We start from the raw sequence: 20096 nt of genomic DNA, 5'->3' as shown, positions 1-20096 counted from the left end.
CAGAGCTGGAATCCACTTTTCGCCAAACAGCCTATTCTCTTACTTGTTTACTTCTGAAAATGAACACCCATTGAGAGTGTGAGATTATCTGTCGTTTGCTATTCTATTTTAGCAACTTATGAAGGAAATCTAGCCCTTCACTTAAGGCATGTATTCCTTTCCTTTAATGAAGGATAATTTACTATCAGGATCAATTTATTAGATCCTTAAGATCTTACTTTCCTTAATTTTCCTTAACGTACTTATGTCTAGATTGAAAATCATTTACCCAATCTAGTAACTTATTCTCCATAACTTTCCTCATTGGGCTTATTATGATATTAAGGCCCAATTCGGCCTAGAACTTATACATGGCATTCTAACTCTTCGGCCGTTGAAATTTATACTCTAACAGAGTCTTTTAAATTAATGCGGGCGTTGGACCCACATCAAACCTTTGAAATTCTAAGGACCTATCGTATTGGCTCGTAGGTGGCCATCAGGATGGTTTGCTCGATAAACCACTAAGTTCTTTAAAAGAAAGCATTTTTTCTTGAAAACTTTCTTTATGAATACTTATGTTAAAATGAGGTTTAACACTATAGTATTTTACTGAAATCACATCTCGGGTTCTTTGATAGCTTTTTGTTAAAACCAACACTGTGTTAGTTTTGTTTCGTTAAAACTATGTAGTTTCTGAAATCTACGTTTTACTGCATCATAGAGTCGGATTTCGGAATTGTGTTTTTCGTGACAATTCTTCGTCTCATCAAGATCTAAAATTGTCATTTATGGTGAAAGTTGAAATTCAGCCTTTAAAGGCCTCGTTTGGCTGAAAATAGTGGCTGCTATTTTTTTTTCTTTTGTTGTAGGAAATGCTGCAGCAATCTTTTAAAATGCTGCGGATGCTATAGTAATGCTGTAGCAAAATTTTCTTTTTAAAACTGTGTTGGACAGCCTGTCAATTTTTTGTAAAATGGCTACAAACTTGCTTTTAGAGTTAAAATTGGGTTTTGTCATAGTAACCTAAAACGTTCAAAACATCGAGGGCTATAAGTTCAAGCTTTGAAACATCAAAAAATCTCGCTCTAGGGTCCTCATTTTCGCGTCAACCGAAAATAAGCAACTTCAACCAAACATAAACATACCACATATTGCTAATCAACTAACCTCAAACTCACAAAACCAACATAAGACTCACACACCCTTATTACAACTTATTTCCTTGAGAATCACAATTTACATCAATGGATTCACAAACTTAAACTTTGCTAGAATGGAAAATAGAGAGTAAGGTTTTAGAATTTATACCCTTGAAGAAAGTTATTGGTTAGGCTCCTCCTAGGATCCTTTGATCACCTTCTTCTTCCTCTAAGGTTTGTTAATGGCTTAGAACCAGAGGAGTATAAGAAAATTTGAGAAGAATAGTTATACATCTCAAACTTCACTAGAACATAAAAAGAGAGGGTTTAGAGTTTCTTTACCCTTAGGGGAATGCTTGACAAGTCTCCTCCTAGACCCTTTGATCTCCTTCTTCTTCTTCTATGGTTTGCTAGTGGCTCAAGATTGGGAGAGTGGGAGAAAATATTTGAGAGAGAGTGGAGAGGTGTGGCCAGATTTGGAGGTGGAGAGAAAAGCAAGGAGGCAAAAATGAGACCTATCATATGTTGGTTCCTTTTATAGACAACTTTGTGATAATTATTTAACTCCAATTCCACTCATTATTCAACTAAATTTTTGGTTCAAATCCCCCAATCTTGGCCGGTTGTGGAAGGAGAAAAGAAGAAGCAATTTTACCATGATTTCCCCTTCAACCACTACTATCCCATCACCTTACCATGTCATCCACTTGCACACTCAACTAGCTAAGTTTTTGGCTCTAATTTGCTATTGATGGCTGGCCAAAGTGGAGAAGGAGAGAGAAAAATGAAATCTACCCCTTGTACTTTTGTCCACTCTCTTAAGTTTCCTTTGAGTCAGATAAAAATCATACTAACTGTAAGGAAGTACTTAACCGACATGAATTCTAGTTTCTGACGGTTCCTTTCATACTGTTTATTTACAGTTCAATGTTAAGTCCTCGACTACTTTGAGATCACATTAAATTCTTACTCGCGTAATATCTTGAACTGTTTAAAGTCTTGAAATTAATTCTAGACTGAACAAATTCTAAATTTAACTTTTCTGCATTCTATCCCGGGAATGACGTTGTTTCTGACGGTGTCAACTCCCGAACTCACATTGTACCCTTCTGTTATAGGTATTTATCTTGTGACTTTAACCTAGTTGTCTGGCAATTAAGGATTTTCTCTTCTTTAAAATGTTAGTGTGTTTTTTTTTTTGTACGCTGCTAACATCATGCTGTGTTTGGAGATTCTTGAAATTAAGATTCTCAAACTATACTTGTACTGAAAATTATTCCGCCTTAAAGTACGACGAGAATTTATCGATCGAATTTACTTGATTGAAAACATGAACTTAACATGAAATCTGCTACAGAATTTAGGAATACAGATATTAATTCCATAAATCCTTCAGTCACATAATATTTTCTAGGAAAATCCTTAGCTTAAATAAATAAATTGTATTATTTAAAGTCTGGGATTTTCTCAGTCATTACAATGAGCTTATGGCGTACCTCAGTGAAAGCTTAATAGTCGACGGTACTAGAGAATCGTTTGACTTAGTTCAACGGTGGAGGGCACGGGCATTAACTTGGCCAATCCTAACTCGATAGGCAATGGATATATTTTCGATCCGAGTCTCCACTATTTCATCCGAACAAGCCTTTAGTACGACAAGATGAATACTTGAGGAACGTCGAAATGCATTGCAAAGGGACATTGTTGAAGCCTTCGTCTGCATTAAGGATTCGGATCGTGTCGATCAACGTCTACAGGATACAATTTCTCCGGCAAGTCAAGAATGGATCGATGAATTTAATCGATTAACATTTAATTTTGAAGATGATCATTCAGCTTCAAATTAAATTGTAAATTTGTAAATATGTATTTACTTTTGACATTGTAATTGTATAACTTTGTAAGTTTGTAAAATTTGTAATTCGTCACAAAATGATTGCACTCTTTTTTCGTTACCAGGTTTTTATCCCAATTAGGTTTTTCTTAGTAAGATTTTTAACGAGGCAATCATGAATTACGAATTTAAAAATTAATATACATAATTAATTTATTAAATTGTGTTAATAATGTCTGTTGAATGTTAATTTTAATTTTTATATAATTTTAACACAAAATAACTTAATAATTATAAAGATTAAAAAATATAAAAAAATTTCGGGTATTTCGGGCGGGCTCGGGCAGCCCAATAGAAGCCCGCGGCCCGTTCACGAGCCTTTTCGGGCTCGGGCAAGCGGCCCAAAATTTTCGGACAGGTCGGGTCAAATTTCAGGTAAAAACTCGATATTTTTAAACGGTAACAGAGAGTCCGTTCAAAGTTCCAGCACTAGTCATATATCCAATTCCTATCTTTTTAAGTTGAGGTGATCAATCAATAGGACGTACGGAAATTTTGGTACCTCCAGGTAAGGTAAGAGCCGAGAAAACGACAAACAATAATAAAGTGAGCAGCATACGTACTTTCAAAAGACAATAAAACAAACAAACGACACTAAAACTGGAAATGACGAGAGATCTAAGGCAGGCTACAAGAAAAATGGTAAACGACAAAAAAAATAAAACGACAGTAAAAGAGGGAATTACACCATCAATGGAAAACGACGATATAAGAAGCAAACGGCAACAATTAGAAAACGAAAAAATAACTTGTAAAACAAAAATTCTGATAAACGACAAGAAAGAAATGACAATAAAAGAATCAAGATATGTAAAAAAGAAAAATGGCAACAAACAAAGAAACGACAGTAAAAGACGCAAACTCCAAAAACCAAGAATGTGTCGAGAAAAATTAAACTGAAAAAATAAAACAGGTACACGAGAAGAAAGATACACACAACAAAAAAGTGTAAACGACGACAAAATAGGAAGAACAAAGATAACACTCCAACAACAGGTATAAACAAGAATCACTAAAACGGCGACAAATCTAAAAACGACAACAAAATCGTAAAAAAGAGAAAAAAGAAACGAGTGAAAACAAAATTAAAATCGAAAAAACAGAAATTAAGTTAGAACCAAAAGGTAAGAGATGAGAGTAAAACTGAAGTAGGGAAAAGAAAAATATTAAACGAGACAATAACAGTAATAGAGGCAAGCGACCACGAAACGAGAAACAATAATAAAATGCAAACGACAACAAACTTGTAAACGACAATAAAATATAGTAAGGACAAAAATGGAAAACGACAACAACCCACCTCTGTTTTAATCACCATTGGCCTTGTCTACCCCGCAAAGATTTGAATGGACCAGCTTTTTTTAAGTACTATTTTAGCTTTCTTATTCCCTCCCTCTCTCTCTGTTTTCATACTTTTACTCTTTTATTTCCGTATCAAAAATGTACATTTATCGATAAAGAGACCCTTCCAAAGAAAACCCTAATAATAATAAGTAGAGTTTTTTAAACAGAGAACCTGATGCAAAACACCATACCAAATCTTTGAATCAAACATGATTGAAGACAATGCATCAGCATATATAACAATTTTTGAATACATACAATTTCATTTTGCACAGACAAACATGGGAAATCTTCTTAGCGTGGTGATATGGTAGAAATAGTAAGCCCGTTGATGGTAGGATCTGTTGATGACATTGACTGATCATTGGGAACAGCGACTCTACCCACAGCAAATGCTGGTTGTCTTGGTTCAGGAAGTGAAACTGACTCACTTCCCTTCAAAAAGACAACGACACTTGACATGGTGGGCCTATCTGCTGGATCTTCCTGGACACATAGAAGCCCAATATGTATGCATCTTCGAATCTCGTCCGTTGGCCTCGAACTTGATTCTCTCAACAAAGGGTCCACAAATACCAGCTCTTTTCCTTCCTTCCATAGTCGCCATGCCTGTGGACATGAATATTTAATTTGAACAAAATTATTATTTAATTCGTTTTCACATATAGTTGAATGTTGTATGAGACAAAGAAACGTACATATCCAAGTAATGTCTGGGCTTGTTTTGTAAGGTGGAATCCATTGTTCTTTTTGCCGCTAATTATCTCAAGCAAGATCACGCCAAAGCTAAAAACATCGGATTTTATGGAGAATATTCCCTCCATTGCATATTCTGGAGCCATGTATCCGCTATCACAAAAATTGACATTATCATGTTAGCAAGAGTATCAATTTTCTTCAAGAATTCATGGGAACATTTTCATAATGAAGCTAACTTACTATGTTCCTACAACTCTTTTGGTGTTATTGGTGTTTTGATTCTCACAAAATATCCTTGCCACGCCAAAGTCTGATATTTTAGCAACCATTTCATGGTCTAATAGTACATTGCTTGGCTTGAGATCTCTATGAATGATTTTAAGCCGGGAGTCCTCATGAAGATAAAGAAGCCCCTTTGCAATTCCACCAATTATATTGTAGCAAGTCTTCCAATCAAGTTGAGACCGTCTTTCTGAATCTGGAATTCGGTATGAACACAAGCCCATTTCAGTATCTAAATACTGTATTAGTAGATCACTATATACGAGTAATATTTCTAAGAATAGTAGCAGAGGAACAAACCAAAGATGAAGAAGTTAAGGCTTCTGTTTGGCATGAACTCATACAACAAAAGCTTTTCCTCTCCCTCTATGCCACATCCCAAGAGCCTCACTAGGTTCCGATGTTGAAGTTTTGCAATAAGTTTGACCTCATTTCTGAACTCTTCTAGGCCTTGCCACGACTTCTTCGACAATCTTTTCACTGCTACTTCCTCTCCATTTGGCAGCACACCCTGAAAGATTTTCCAAAATTCAGATATGTAACAAACAGCCTACAAAAAAAAGAGAGTTGTGTTAGGTTACCTGGTACACAGTGCCAAAACCACCTTGACCAAGCTTGTTTGAATCCTTAAAGTCGTCGGTGGCGGCCCTTATAGTGGTCAGATCCATGAAAGGAAGTTCCTCGGAAGTCACCAGATTACCTTCTTGTGTGATCGTTACAGCCGTGGGGCTTGCCAATTCTTGTAACAGAGCGCGCTCACTTTTGTTATCTACAGAGGAAATTTAATACTAATCCGTAAAACAAAATATAATTTTCAGAATCTCTTGCAATTTAGATTCATTCACCTCTTTGTCTTCTCTTCAAATGTTGGAAATATACCGTACAAGACCCAATGATGATAAGTACTAGCAAAGCCGACGCCAAAGTGACCGCCATAACCTCCCAAATCTTCAATTTAGCCCCTGCTTTTTAGAGGAAACAATTTCCTTGAATTCCAAGTTCCTATAAACCGTAAAACATGAACTAATTTTGCTTTCTCCTTCAAATGGTTTCTCCTAGCTTTGTTTGGCTTATTTAGATCCATCTAAAAGGTGACTCTTGGTACCATTTTTTTTATATGTAAATTTAAAAAGTTTGCATATCGATATTAATTAAGAGAGAAAATAAAAGAGAGTTTGAAATCCGAACCTTGTGGAAATGGATAAACCAACAGAGAAGTTGATGAATCGTTGTAGAATTGGTAAAGCTCAAACCTCACGTTACAGTTCTCACTAACGACAGTTCCACCTTGGCGATCGGAGCAGCATTCGGTAAGTTCCGAAAAGACTGATTGGAAACAGTTATTACAGTCACCCCCAGAGATGTCCCTGGTACACTGTAACAGACCATAGATGGTCTCCTCATCCGAAAACTTGATTTTCCCTGTTGCGAACATGCGGTTAGAAGCATTAAACGCGGCTTTGTCAGAAAGTTTAAGCATCAAATGCATCAAAACTTTGTTAAACAAAATGGGGTCTTTTACAGGCTTCTTCTTCTTATTAGTCTCCGGAAACATCCCAGTATAGACCTGCATTGGCACGATGATCTCAAACGAGTATCGAACTTGGCAAAGCTCGTACCATATAATCGCATCTTCACTCTTGCAATTGTTCAAGATACGATCGCCCGCGTCCTTGATGCAATTCTGACAGACAGTAGAGTTAACATCGCCTCTACAAAGCGTTTGTCCATAGACTATATCCTGGTTCTCTCCAGCGAAGGTGTTGTAGAAACCTCCTAGAGGTGTGCCGCGGCTTGTGTTTGAGGACAAGTCGTTGAGGAGAAGCCTGAGGTTGTTTTCAAATTCGCTGTTACTTCTGTAGTTTATGTTAGATGAACAATCTGTGTAAAGAGGGTCTGCTCTAGAAAAGACGGAGAGGATTGAAAGATGTATGATAAATATAATGAAAGGCATGGCTAAAGTTGAACCCTTTTCCTAGATTTCATGAAATGGTTAGCTTTCAATATGAGTTTTTTGCAGTTGTTAAGGCTGAGTGGAAGGAGTCTTAACCACCATAGATCTGTAATTGTATGTGATCATAGGAACACATTATCGTATAATATGGGATACATGGTGTTTCTATCTATGACTAGCTTGTTGAAAAGTCACCGTGATAATTTTATTCATATATATTATGAAGCTACATGGGAAACTTCCTTGAAGATTTTGGAAATTGAGATGATATAAGCAGGTAATTAATAAATTATATCTCATAAAAAAAAGTGAAATAGTAATCCTTTAGCCTTTAAATGTTTATAGATTTATGGTAAAAGTCTTCCAAACTTCTTCAAAGAGTGAGCTTGTTTTCAAATGAAGAAAAATATGACTTTGATGACTTCTAGCATCCAAAGAATCTTTGATACGGCGGATCTAGCAAAAGGACAAAGTCACAAGAGCAAAGGAAAAGGAGAGATTTTGGAGATTTACTAACACTTCTACGTCCACTAATGTCAACTATCAGCAATGCTAGATATATATATATATATATTAAGGTGGAAATGAAAATTCATATGAGATTTAGAATACTTAGATGAGGTGAATAAAATTAATTAATTTTGGATTCACAATAAAAACAGAATAGAAGAATGGGGAATAATAGAAAAATAATTTGAGAAATTAAAAGGTTAAGGAGGCACATATGAGATAGAATGTCACATCATATACCATGTAGGTTAGCATTAAAAGTTGATAGATAATTCTATTAGAGTGAAAATGAATACTTGAACCATGCAGTAGTAGAATATTTTGGATTAGCTCGAATTAAACTTGAATTGGGTGATAACGATCATCAAGAGATGATATAGATATACTAGCAAATAAGATGAGAGAAAAGAAGTCATAAGCATTTTCCTCACAAACAATATTTTATTAATATTAGTACCCACAATGCAATAGTTTGGCATAATATATTGCTAGGCCTTACTGTAAAAAGTGTAATTGCATCGACAAGGAAAACGACTATATGTTTAGCATTGCATTAAAAGCATGAAAAATGTTCTTGCACAAACTACTATCCGACTTGCATTTATCTAGTCCCTCTAAAGATCTCTTCATTAATGTTCCATCTAGTCAGCATAACTTATTACTAATTGTCTTTATCAATGCTAAATATTATTATTATTATTATTATTATTATTATCATCATTATTTTTTTTTCTTACTGTGTGCCACTTGGGCAGGCAAGAGGCTGCCCGCGCTGACTGGCTAATTATTTAGTTTGTTATATTAGACAGGTCATCAATTAGTAACACAATTAAGGGTCCTAGTCAAATTCAATGGATCAAAACAAACAATGAGACAGATAACTGGCTAAGGACCACTTGCATTATAAATCACGTAACAATCTGTATATTATACCATGATCATTAACCACACATTATCCAAAACCAAAAGGAATTGCTCAAATATCTATGGTTGTTAGAGCTTATCCAGTCTCATTTTCATATAAAGACGTATAGATTATAACCATTTTCGATTTATCTGTACTTTTTGTGAGAGAAAATATTGTAACGAATCACGAACCATGATTCGAATCAGGAGACGAATCCCCCAACCAAATAAATTTTTTTTTTTTATTGTATTACTACGTACTGCTTCTAGTAAACCAATTTAAGCCAATGAGATTTTGTAAGGATTAGTTGACTTCTAGTTTTTGGCTCTTTTGTGGGAAGTGTTTATCTTGTGCAGTACTTGTAATATATAACTGTAATATCTTGCGCTCAACTTATTTAACCTTATATAATGTTTCTCTCTATATCGTTCTTTTTTAGCCACGCATGTTGACTTTTCAGAATGCAATTGTTTTGAAAAATGTCTTTTCAGATGCAATTAATTACGACTAAATGATGATCAAGTCATTGTTAATTTGTTACTACGTCCATGTGGTAGGTGTTAGAATTACAAGCTGCTTGACTTGGTCAGTGAATACACTTTCCAATTCCACGTGGATAAATGAAAGGTAAATAATCTGACCCTGTGGAAAATAAGGTGACAGAAAAGTCTCTTCAGGATCATAATAATTTCCAGAGAATAGAGAAAGAAGACGACTGCAAATTGGAAGTTAAGAGGAACTAGGAAGGTTCCAGCCAATCGCTTATTTTCTTCGAAATAATTCTCGGTAAGAGAATTACTAGTTAGATAGTTATGTTCATTATAGCACACAATTTTTAATGCAAAAACACCCCTAGTAATTAATGAATATATGTATAAAGTGATCAACCACACCGTCAAATAACAGCAGAGACCTTTTACCATCTGCCATAAGATACGTACGTGTGGAATTAATCTATTTATGCCTCGTTTACTTTACCGATTCGAGTTTTTAATTTTAATTTTGATACAGTTAAAAATTTTTTAAAAAAATTATATTTAATTTTTTCTGTTACGTTAAAAATTCTCATATAAAGTCATATTTCAGCTTCAATTGAAAACTTAAAAAATGAGTTAAGTACAACTTGTGCATTGTTATGCCTCATTCGAGTTAAAATCAGCTCTGGACATCATCATTTAAAGGCTTAGATCATTATCAACTCCTAGAGTTCAAAGAGCGTTCAATAGCTAGTACTAGAGCATTCAACTCCATGAGGCACAAGAACCAAGACAGGTTAAGATGTATGGTTCCAAATTGCCTAAGAAAGGTTATAAATATTATTTAATAAGTAACGACACCATCTCTTAATGCTATGAGATTTTTTGAGGTAAAACCCAATAACAAAGTGATAAATTCGAAGTAACTAGATCACAAGATTGAATCAAGAAAATGAAAGAAAGAAATCTTTATTGAATTATCCACACAATCTACACAAACGGTTTCTTAGAAACCGACAGAACTCCCCTGCTCAGCGAAATGACAAGACTTCCTATTACATACTTCAATCTTTGCCTGCCTAGCCATCCAGCCTGTCATCCTATTTATTATTGTTCCCTCATTAACACTAATCCTCTGTACCCGCTCACATAATAGCCCACGTAGGCCTACTCACATAATAACCCCCATAGGCCTATACACACACAACACTACACACTCCCAGATCCCTAACCACTACCCCCACAATTCCTTACGTAAACCTGCCTAATCAAAGGCTTATCAACTACTCTGCCCCCCAAAAGAGTCACCTTATCCTCAAGGTGAAATTCAGGAAACTGCTGTTGAATGACATCAAAGAGCTCCCAAGATGACTCAAAATCCGGTAAGTAACGCCACTGAAGTAGAACCTCCAACTGCCCGGTAACCTTAGAAAAATGAGTGGCCAATAACCTCTCGGGTTCCACCCGTAACTCTAAATCTGGTGCCAAAACTGGCGGAACCTCCTGAGCCGGGATAGGGACGCCAATAGCTTTCTTAAGTTGCGATACATGGAAGACCGGATGAATTTTGGCGGCCGTAGGCAATTGCAACTGATACGCCACAGCCCCGATGCGTGCCACGACCCTATAGGGACCATAAAACCGCGGAGAAAACTTTTCATTAGAAAACTTGGCCAGCGAACGATGGCGATAGGGCCTGATTTTCAGGAACACCAAATCCCCCACGTCAAAAGAAACATCCCGACGCTTGAGATCTGCGGTCCTTTTCATTGAATGTTGCGCCTGAAGCAAATGGCCCTGTAGCTCCTCTAAAATAGCATCCATCGCCTACAATTGCTCCTCCAACAAGGAGTTAGCCGTGGAGTCCAACTCAAAGCGCAGCAACTTAGGAGGATCGCGACCATATAATGCCCGGAAAGGAGTCATTCCCGCGGACACGTGGAAGCTAGTGTTATACCAGTATTCGGCCCAAGCTAAATGCGAAAACCATTGAGTAGGTTTCTCGGAAACAAAACAGCGTAAATAAGCCTCTAAACACCGATTCACCACCTCCGTTTGGCCATCCGATTGAGGGTGGTAAGTTGTACTATGATGTATGGAAGTGCCCTGCAACTTAAAAAGCTCCTTCCAAAAGTGGCTGAGGAACACTTTGTCGCGGTCGGACACAATAGTCCGTGGGAATCCATGTAGCCGAACTACCTCTTTAACAAACAGGGCAGCCACCAACTTTGCAGAAAAAGGATGGCGAAGACCCAAGAAATGAGCATACTTACTCAACCGATCAACTACCACGAGGATTGAGTCATTTCCCCCTGATTTCGGCAGGCCTTCCACAAAATCCATCGAAATCTCATCCCACACCAAGTTCAGCAGTGGCAATGGTTGTAATAACCCACCAGGAGACAAAGTCGACGCCTTGTTCTGTTGACATACTTGACAGGCAGCCACAAAGGAATTCACATCCTGTTTCATGCCATACCAAAAGAATTCGGAGGACAATCGTTTAAACGTTTTCAATACTCCAAAATGTCCCCCAATCTTACTGTCATGGAATTCGCGTAAAAGGATGGGTATGAAAGGAGACAACCGGGACAGGACCACCCGCCCTTTGCAAAGCAACAAGTCGTTGCATAAAGAAAACCCTTTCACCCCCTTCGGATTGCCCAACAACTCCTTCAAAATTCCCGCCAGTTTCGGATCACTCAACTGTTGCTGCCGAATCTCAGCCCCATCATACAGCGCAGAAGTAGTGATGTGCATCAACTCCAACCCCGAAGTCCGCCTAGACAATGCATCAGCCACGCGGTTCTCGGACCCCGGCTTGTATTGGATCTCAAAGTCATAACCCAACAGTTTGCATAACCACTTTTGGTGCTCATCCCCCACTAACCTTTGCTCTAACAAGAATTTTAAACTTTTCTGGTCCGTGCGAATAATGAAATGCCGCCCGAGGAGGTAATGACGCCATTTCTGGATGACCAACACCACAGCCATCAACTCGCGCTCATAAACGGACCTGGCCCTAGCCCGCGGAGACAACACCTGGCTAAAGTAAGCTATGGGCCACTGTTGTTGCATTAAAACCGCGCCAATCCCAAAGCCCGAAGCATCGGATTCTACCACAAATGGTTGTGAGAAATCTGGCAATGCTAAAACAGGGACTGTAGTCATGGCCTGTTTCAATCTTCCGAAGGCAACCTCAGCCTCGTCATTCCAATTGAAACTGTCCTTCTTCAATTGTTGTGTTAATGGCCATGAAAGATGACCATATCCCGTCACAAAACGGCGGTAATAACCGGTCAAGCCCAAAAATCCCCGCAACTCCTTGATAGAGCGGGGAGTAGGCCAATCCAACATAGCTTGAATCTTATTGGAATCGGCCAAAACCCCATCACCGGAAATGATGTGACCTAAATACTCTAATTGACTTTGACCAAAAGTACTTTTTTTTTTATTGCCAAATAATTGGTTATCTTCTAAGGCAGTCAACACCACTTCCAAATGACCCACATGTTCCTCCAAGGATTAACTGTAAATCAAGATATCATAAAAAATAAAAAAAACTAAAACAAACTTCCGCAAAAAAGGTTTAAGTACCTCATTCATCAAAGATTGGAAAGTGGCCGGAGCATTGGTTAACCCAAAGGGCATAACTAAAAATTCATAGTGGCCCTCATGAGTGCGAAAAGCTGTCTTAGGAATATCCTCCACGCACATCCGAATTTGGTGATATCCTGATTTCAAATCCAGTTTGGTAAAGATCGCAACCCCAAATAATTCATCCAACAACTCCTCAATAACCGGTATAGGAAACTTATCCGGCACTGTAGCTTTGTTGAGAGCTCGGTAATCAACGTAAAAATGCCAACTCCCATCTTTTTTCTTTACGAGAAGCACCGGACTAGAAAATGGGCTGTTGCTTGGTTGTATGATCCCTGCCGCAAGCATCTCCCGTACCAATTTTTCAATCTCATTTTTCTGAAAATGGGGATACTTGTAGGGTCTAACACTAATGGGAGAGGTGCCCAGTTGTAAAATAATACGGTGATCACGCAATCGGTGAGGAGGGAGTCCATCCGGCATGTTCAAAACTCATGGATGAAGCTGCAGTAAGGCACTGATCTGGGCAGGAAGTGGCTGGTCCTGTTTGGTCGCCACGTCCAACGCATGTAACTCTAAATAGATGCCTTGTCCCTCATGTCTAATGGTCCGAAACATCGCTTTAAGGGAAACCATAGTAGTGGAGAGACTCATGTCACCACGCAATGTAACCACCTCTCCCCTAATCCGAAACTTCATCAACTGGGACTTCCAATTCACGTGCATACCCCCCAACGTTTCTAACCACTGCATGCCTAGGATAACATCCACCCCCTCCAATTCCAATGGCAAAAAATTTTCTATAATGGTTAGTTGCGGTAAACTCAAAGTCACTTCTCGACATAGACCCTGCCCTTTAACCGACTCCCCCATGCCCACTTGCACTCCAAATCCAGCCGTAGGAAAAATTGGAATGGATAACTTCTCAACTAAACTTAGGGAAATGAAATTGTGTGTTGCTCCAGAATCAATTAGTACAATTACCTCTTGTCGAGCAATCATCCCACGAATCTTCATAGTTTTTGGAGTTGATAGCCCAACCACGGAATTCAATGAATGTTCAATAAGCTCGGGCTGCCCCTCCTCCCAAACAGTCTTATCCACTTCGTCGTCTTCCTCCAAACAATCTGTGGATTCATCATCGCTAACCAACATAATCTGAAGCTCATTCCTCTTACAACGGTGACCAAAAGTGAATTTCTCGTCACACCTAAAGCACAATCCCTTGTCTTTCTTCTCCTGTAGTTCGGAGTCTGACAACTTCCGAAAAGGAAGATCTCATTTTTTAGTTGCTGTTCTATCCGAAATGGCTGGAATCGGTCCATTCCAGAATTTGGTCTAGCAGCAACTGTTGGTGGCTCCACTCGAGGGCTTCCAACGAACTGTGGCCTCGTCACCCTTGATCCCGCCACCTCTCTACGAAGCAACTCATTTTTCTCTTCAATTCTCTGGGCGATTTCCATTATCTCACTTAATCCCTCCGGTTTCAAGAGCCGTAACTCCGCCCGAACTTCCGCCTTTAATCCGTTAATAAAAATGCCCTCTAAAATCTCTTCAAGAACATCTAGGAGTGGAGCTGCAGAAACTTTGAATTGTCTGCGGTATTCCGCCACAGTACCCTCTTGCCGAATCGCCAAAAACTTCTCACAGATATTTCCTGCTTGTGATGAACGAAACCGCTGCAAAAGAGACAGCTTGAACTCTGCCCACCCATGAAAAGGACGGCGTCCATTCTGCCACTGGAACCAGGACAGGGCGTCTCCTTCCAAAGCAATCCTAGCAGTAATCAATTTCTCTCTTTCTGAGCAGCGGTTGATAGAAAAAAATTGTTCCATTCGGAATACCCACCCGTCGGGATCGTCGCCACTGAATAACGGACACTCCACCTAATGCCGGTGGTACGAAGCCCAGTCCTCATTCTCTAACAGCTCGCCTAAGACCTCCCTGTTATCCCAACTCTCCCTGTGTCGCCCCCCTCTGTAAACATCACCACCCATGCTGCCCCTCTGATCGCGAAATCTTCAGTTTTCAGGTTCACCGAAAACCCCTCGCCACTCTCCACGACGTCCCATCGCTCCTTCCCTTAGACGCACATTAATACCCTCACGTCGACCTTCATGGTCCTCTTCCACCCCGTCGCGACAGGAATTTCGCAAATTCCTCGGTTCCACCGGTCGTTCTTCCCCCTGTGTATGTAACCCAAGGGTTTCCGCCGGTAATGGTGCGTTCTACAGAACCCTAGGATCTATCACTCGTTCCTCGATTCGCGCGCGTGATCCGGGAATTTTCGTCCCTCGCGACCCCGCAACTACTGTCGGTGCCACCCCGCGCTCCGGCTCCGCCATAGTCGTCGACGTTCCTACTTTCTCGAGCGTTTTCGCCAGTGCCGACAACAATTTCATCTGCTCCTCCATAAACCGACGCAGTTCCGTGAGATTCTGAGTCATCTCAGTCCTAAGCATTCCGATGCCCTTCTCCATCTCCCCAATTCCCTTCTCCATCGATACCCTAACCTCTTTGATCTCCTTCTCTACCGTTTCAAACCTCTCCTCGGCTTTTCTTGCCGCCATAATTCTCCCAAGATGTTGCTCTGATACCAAATTGATAAATTCGAAGTAACTAGATCACAAGATTGAATCAAGAAAATGAAAGAAAGAAATCTTTATTGAATTATCCACACGATCTACACAAACGGTTTCTTAGAAACCGACAAAACTCCCCTACTCAGCGAAATGCCAAGACTTCCTATTACAGACTCCAATCTTTGCCTGCCTGGCCATCCAGCCTGTCATCCTATTTATTAATGTTCCCTCATTAACACTAATCCTCTGTACCCGCTCACATAATAGCCCACGTAGGCCTACTCACATAATAACCCCCGTAGGCCTATACACACACAACACTACACACTCCCAGATCCCTGACCACTACTCCCACCCTTCTTTACGTAAACCTGCCTAAGCAAAGGCTTATCACAAAGTTGCACGCGCTTAGACCCAAAGCGGATAATATTATACCAAGTAGAGGTGTGAGTTGTTGCGCACAACAAGAACCTCGGTCCCTTATGTACTTTGTTCCACGATGAGTTCTTAGCTACTATTTTCTCCAAGCTTCGTTGTGTATGCCATCACGATTCAACAATATCTGAAATACGAGGAATAACTGCCAAAACAACCACAAATGGCATGGGGCTCCCGAGCCCCTAGGTGCAACCTCCACAATCTCAGAGTGGCAAGAGAATGGTGTTTAGTGAACCCAAAAATTGGGAACCCGGGATGAGACCACGTTGACCAATTTCAACGTCAGAAAGCCTGCTATAAAAAGGAGGAGGACAGGGCTAAGTATGGATTTGGATTCTGTTTCTTTTACTAGGCTTATCTATTCTTATTTACATATCATGTTGAGAGACTGAAAGAATGAATTCGAGCATGTAATCTAAAAAATTAAAGGTTTAGAAACTATAGTAGACGTAGACTACATTGACCCGAACCATTCTGAACCTTTGTGTTTCTTCTTTTATTTTGATTTCCATTTCATGACTTTGCCTGATGGCAAACATCACATGCCCATGGCCAACATTTAGTCACCAGTAAACTAAACTTAAATTTGATAATTTCACCTTTGTAGATTCTCATTAAAGAACTGCATTTTACACAATTTTAAAAATGGAATCAGTTAGATTCACAAAACTAAAAAGGATTGTGTATCTCATAAACAAGGCAAACGTAATTGGGATCTCCAATTGAAGCAGACATCTAGTATTAATAAGCTGCATATCACCGAGGCATAACATCAGAAACTGTGACACCATTGACAGAGCAACTGTAATTGACACCTGATTCACAATGGTGTGTAAATGTCCCCGCGGAGAAGGCTGGTCGTTTGGGCTGGCAAAGAGTTGCAGATTCACCTTTCAACATTACCACGACAGACGACATAGTTGGTCTGTCATATGCATCTTCTTGAACGCACAGCAATCCAATATGGAGATAATTTAGAAATTCCTCAGGGTCGCAAGAATCAGCAACCAGTGGATCAATCAGTTCCAGCACTTGTCCTTCATGCCATACGTGCCATGCCTGCACATGAAGAACAAAGAAAAGGTTAGAATTTGTTTGACAATGATATATATATACGTGAGGAAGTTCTATGGGACTTAAGACAGAAAAGCTCACATATCCAAGGAGGTTTGGAGCGCGGTTTGTTTGATGAAAGCCAGCATTTCTTCTTCCAGTTATGATCTCAATCAAGAGTACTCCAAAGCTAAAAACATCAGACTTGATAGAGTATAACCCCTCCATAGCATATTCTGGTGCCATGTATCCACTATTTTGCACCCAAAAAAATAAATAAATATATATATAAAATAAAAAAATAAAAAGCTAAGTACTAGCATTTATAAATAAGAGCTTGTTAGGTATCAAGACCTATGGTTGTTTGTTAAGAGAGAAAGGAGGAATGAATGGATTGAGTAAGAGATTTCAAGTCTTCCAAAGAACCTAAAATATAATGTCTCAATATTGATGGATTAAAGGAGGGAATTCATAAACACAGTGAGAGAAAGGTCATTTCCTGCCTCTTTATTTTTCTCATCTAGATTATATCTTTCCTTCCTACCAAACAAAGCCTTAGAACAAAAAAGAAAAAAGAAGAAAAAAAAAACTTAAATGGGTTAGAGCAGTTACTATGTCCCAACTATGGTGGTAGTATTTGCTTCTCCTTCAGTTCCTGCCAAAATCCTGGCCATTCCGAAATCGGATATCTTAGGATTCATATCAAAATCCAGCAGTATGTTACTAGCCTTTAGGTCTCTGTGGATGATTCTGAGTCTAGAATCCTCATGAAGGTAAAGAATTCCCCTCGCGATTCCACCAATAATCTTTAGACGTATACTCCAGTCGAGCTTTGCACGCATCTTATCTAACATGAACAGAAAATGCACACTTGGGTTATAAATTCAGTTTTTTACTTAAGGTAAAGAACTTTATAGTAAAAGGCAATGTTACAAACCAAATAGAATGACATCTAGACTGCTGTTGGGCATGTATTCATAAACAAGCAGTTTTTCCTCTCCATCTACACAAAAACCCAAAAGCCTGACCAGATTTTTATGCTGAAGTTTCATTATCAGTAGAACTTCATTTGTGAATTCCTCTGAGCCTTGCTCGGAACCAATCGAAAGCCTCTTGACCGCCACTTCCCTTCCATCATTTAGTGTGCCCTGAAAAAAAAAAAGAATAGTATTTAAAAAAAGTACAAATCTTCATCGCAAGAGGAAAATTGATTCCTAGTTTCTTTCTTAAAAAAGAAGTTGAAGTTGTTACTACCTTGTAAACAGGGCCAAAACCGCCTTGTCCAAGCTTATTTGAATCAGAAAAGTAGTTTGTAGCCGTGTGTATGGTTGTCAAGTCAATATAGGGAAACTCCTGATCTTTTGGATAATTTCTTTTGAATATTTTGTGGCAAAACACACCTTGATCATCTCCTATAACAGAAATCAAATTTCCAGTTTAGCAAAAAAATTTAAAATAAAATATCACACACATACACAAACGCACACAATTACTTCTAGTCTTTCTTCTGTTAGCAGCATGATAGCAAGCACAAGAACCAAAAAGTGCCACCACCAAGCAAGCTGATCCAACAGTAAGAGTTGTAATTTTCCATATTTTCCTTCCGTTACCTGCATTCCAAAGCAATATTTAGTTCTCCCAAAATTATTCTTCCCTATTTTTCAGTACTAAACAAACCATGAAATATACATACACATATATGCATGTATGTATGTATGTACAATTTTCTTACCTTTTTTGTTATGATTATCTGGTGGACTAGAAATAGGGTCAGATCCATTTTTGTAAAACGGGTACAACTCATACCTCAGATAACAGCTCGGACAAAGAAGCCTTGCCCCGATAGAATAATTATACTTATGAAGGACATCTTGCGTTGCCCTTTGAAGGCATTTACTACAATAATATGGAGACAAGTCTTTAGTGCACTGAACTAAGGCATATATCGTTTTATCCTCATAAGAAGCTTCTCCTGTAGCGTACATGTTTGATGAAGCATTAAAAGCCGCCGACTTGGTGAGACTTCTCAACGTTTTGTTCACAACGGAGCTGAACTTTTCCGGGTCCTGAATTCTTTGCACGTTGGCTAAGGGAAGATTTTCCGAGAAACTCAGCTTGCCGAAGAAGTTGTAGTCGGAGTATCGTAGCTGGCAATACTCCTCGTAAACGTAGGCTTCTGTTGAGTTGGGACAGAGCCTTCCGATGTCTTCCTGCGACGCCCGGGTCATGCAGTACCGGCAGGTCTCGCTCGAAACGTAGTTGAGGCACATGTAAAGAGCGTAAACTTTGTGATTCGTGTCGTTGCCGTTTGAGGTGTTGTAGAACTTGGAAGAAGAAGCATTTGAAGTTAGAGTTTGGAGCAGATCAATGAGGTTGTTCTGAAATGGACTGTTTTCGGTGTAAGTAGTTGTGGTTGAGCAGAAATTGTAAGGAGGGCTTTTAGGAAAACCACAAGCAAGGTCGTAGAGAATAAAAGAAAGCAAAAGAACAGGAATATTGGTTTTCACAAGAGCGTGAAGATGGTCCATATTTTGCGTTTTGGTGACTAGAACATTGATCATGGTAAGAGATAATTGCGTACTTAATTTATGTATAACTGAACTTTTCTCTGTTTGATTTTGGGTCAAGTTTTTTGGATGCTTTCTTTCAATTTACAGGTAACTTCTTGGAAGAGTGCTTCAATGGTTACAGACAGTCACCGTCCGTGTACGTTCTCTGAATGATCCAAGTCATGTGTATTTTTCAAGATAATACTTTGAGTCAGTGTAGCAAATTATATAAATATAGCAAATAGTATAAATAATGCAAAATACTTCAATCTCATTTGATCAATTGTTTCAAATCAATCACTTACCATTGTTTAGACGGAAATAGTAAAAAATAAGTCAATATGAAAAGCTTAAGAAAGTAGATAGGCCAATTTTTAGTTATAGAAATTAATAGGTCATAACTTATTAAGTTACGATTCATAATTAGATAATTACCGCTTTTTCCTATACGACAAGTGATGATAATTTTAAACATGTAAGCTGGGAGGAATAGTTCATGTTACTATGAATGGCTCATTTAAGTTGCGTTTCGCATCAGGTTCAAATGATAATTTTAATTTTAAAACTAAAATGATGATTTATAGTTTAAATTTAGAGTTCAAACTATAGTTCTGAAACTAAAATCAGAATCAGTGATTTAAATCATCCAAAATTAATAAGGGAGATTGTTTTATTTTTAAAGTGATT

At 38.7% G+C, this 20096-nt stretch overlaps 3 protein-coding genes across 3 annotated transcripts; all 3 read right to left on the bottom strand.

The window, feature by feature from the left end:
- Window positions 1-4653: 4653 nt before the first annotated feature.
- LOC21397952 (putative receptor-like protein kinase At4g00960) lies at window positions 4654-7333 on the bottom strand. The gene is made up of 7 exons (XM_024169298.1): window positions 6567-7333; window positions 6186-6304; window positions 5922-6109; window positions 5641-5851; window positions 5299-5536; window positions 5058-5208; window positions 4654-4968 (listed from the first exon to the last, which is right to left on the bottom strand). The coding sequence occupies exons 1-7, from the start codon at window positions 7292-7294 to the stop codon at window positions 4654-4656; spliced, it is 1950 nt and encodes a 649-aa protein (XP_024025066.1). The 5' UTR covers window positions 7295-7333.
- A 3081-nt stretch (window positions 7334-10414) lies between these two features.
- Window positions 10415-11011, bottom strand: LOC112092588. Its single transcript, XM_024169117.1, has one exon. The coding sequence runs from the start codon at window positions 11009-11011 to the stop codon at window positions 10415-10417; it is 597 nt and encodes a 198-aa protein (XP_024024885.1).
- Window positions 11012-16563: 5552 nt separating this feature from the next.
- LOC21397950 (cysteine-rich receptor-like protein kinase 10) lies at window positions 16564-19401 on the bottom strand. The gene is made up of 7 exons (XM_010089780.2): window positions 18593-19401; window positions 18354-18470; window positions 18115-18272; window positions 17798-18008; window positions 17473-17707; window positions 16963-17113; window positions 16564-16866 (listed from the first exon to the last, which is right to left on the bottom strand). Exons 1-7 carry the CDS (start codon window positions 19386-19388, stop codon window positions 16564-16566), a joined length of 1971 nt encoding a protein of 656 aa, XP_010088082.2. The 5' UTR covers window positions 19389-19401.
- Between the last annotated feature and the right edge of the window lie 695 nt (window positions 19402-20096).

The sequence above is a fragment of the Morus notabilis genome, unplaced genomic scaffold, assembly GCF_000414095.1.
Source record: "Morus notabilis unplaced genomic scaffold, ASM41409v2 Scaffold457, whole genome shotgun sequence".
Lineage (NCBI taxonomy): Eukaryota > Viridiplantae > Streptophyta > Magnoliopsida > Rosales > Moraceae > Morus > Morus notabilis.
This window is presented reverse-complemented; position numbering and strand designations above follow the sequence as displayed.

Coding starts and splice junctions, on each gene's coding strand:
- LOC21397950 (XM_010089780.2), bottom strand. CDS start 19,388: ATGGACCATCTTCACGCTCTTGTGAAAACCAATATTCCTGTTCTTTTG. Junction 18,471..18,592: donor AGATAATCATAACAAAAAAG/GTAAGAAAATTG, acceptor TTTGGAATGCAG/GTAACGGAAGGAAAATATGG. Junction 18,273..18,353: donor TAACAGAAGAAAGACTAGAA/GTAATTGTGTGC, acceptor TTTCTGTTATAG/GAGATGATCAAGGTGTGTTT.
- LOC21397952 (XM_024169298.1), bottom strand. CDS start 7,294: ATGCCTTTCATTATATTTATCATACATCTTTCAATCCTCTCCGTCTTT. Junction 5,537..5,640: donor CCTTAACTTCTTCATCTTTG/GTTTGTTCCTCT, acceptor ACCGAATTCCAG/ATTCAGAAAGACGGTCTCAA. Junction 4,969..5,057: donor CCCAGACATTACTTGGATAT/GTACGTTTCTTT, acceptor TCATGTCCACAG/GCATGGCGACTATGGAAGGA.
- LOC112092588 (XM_024169117.1), bottom strand. CDS start 11,011: ATGGATGCTATTTTAGAGGAGCTACAGGGCCATTTGCTTCAGGCGCAA.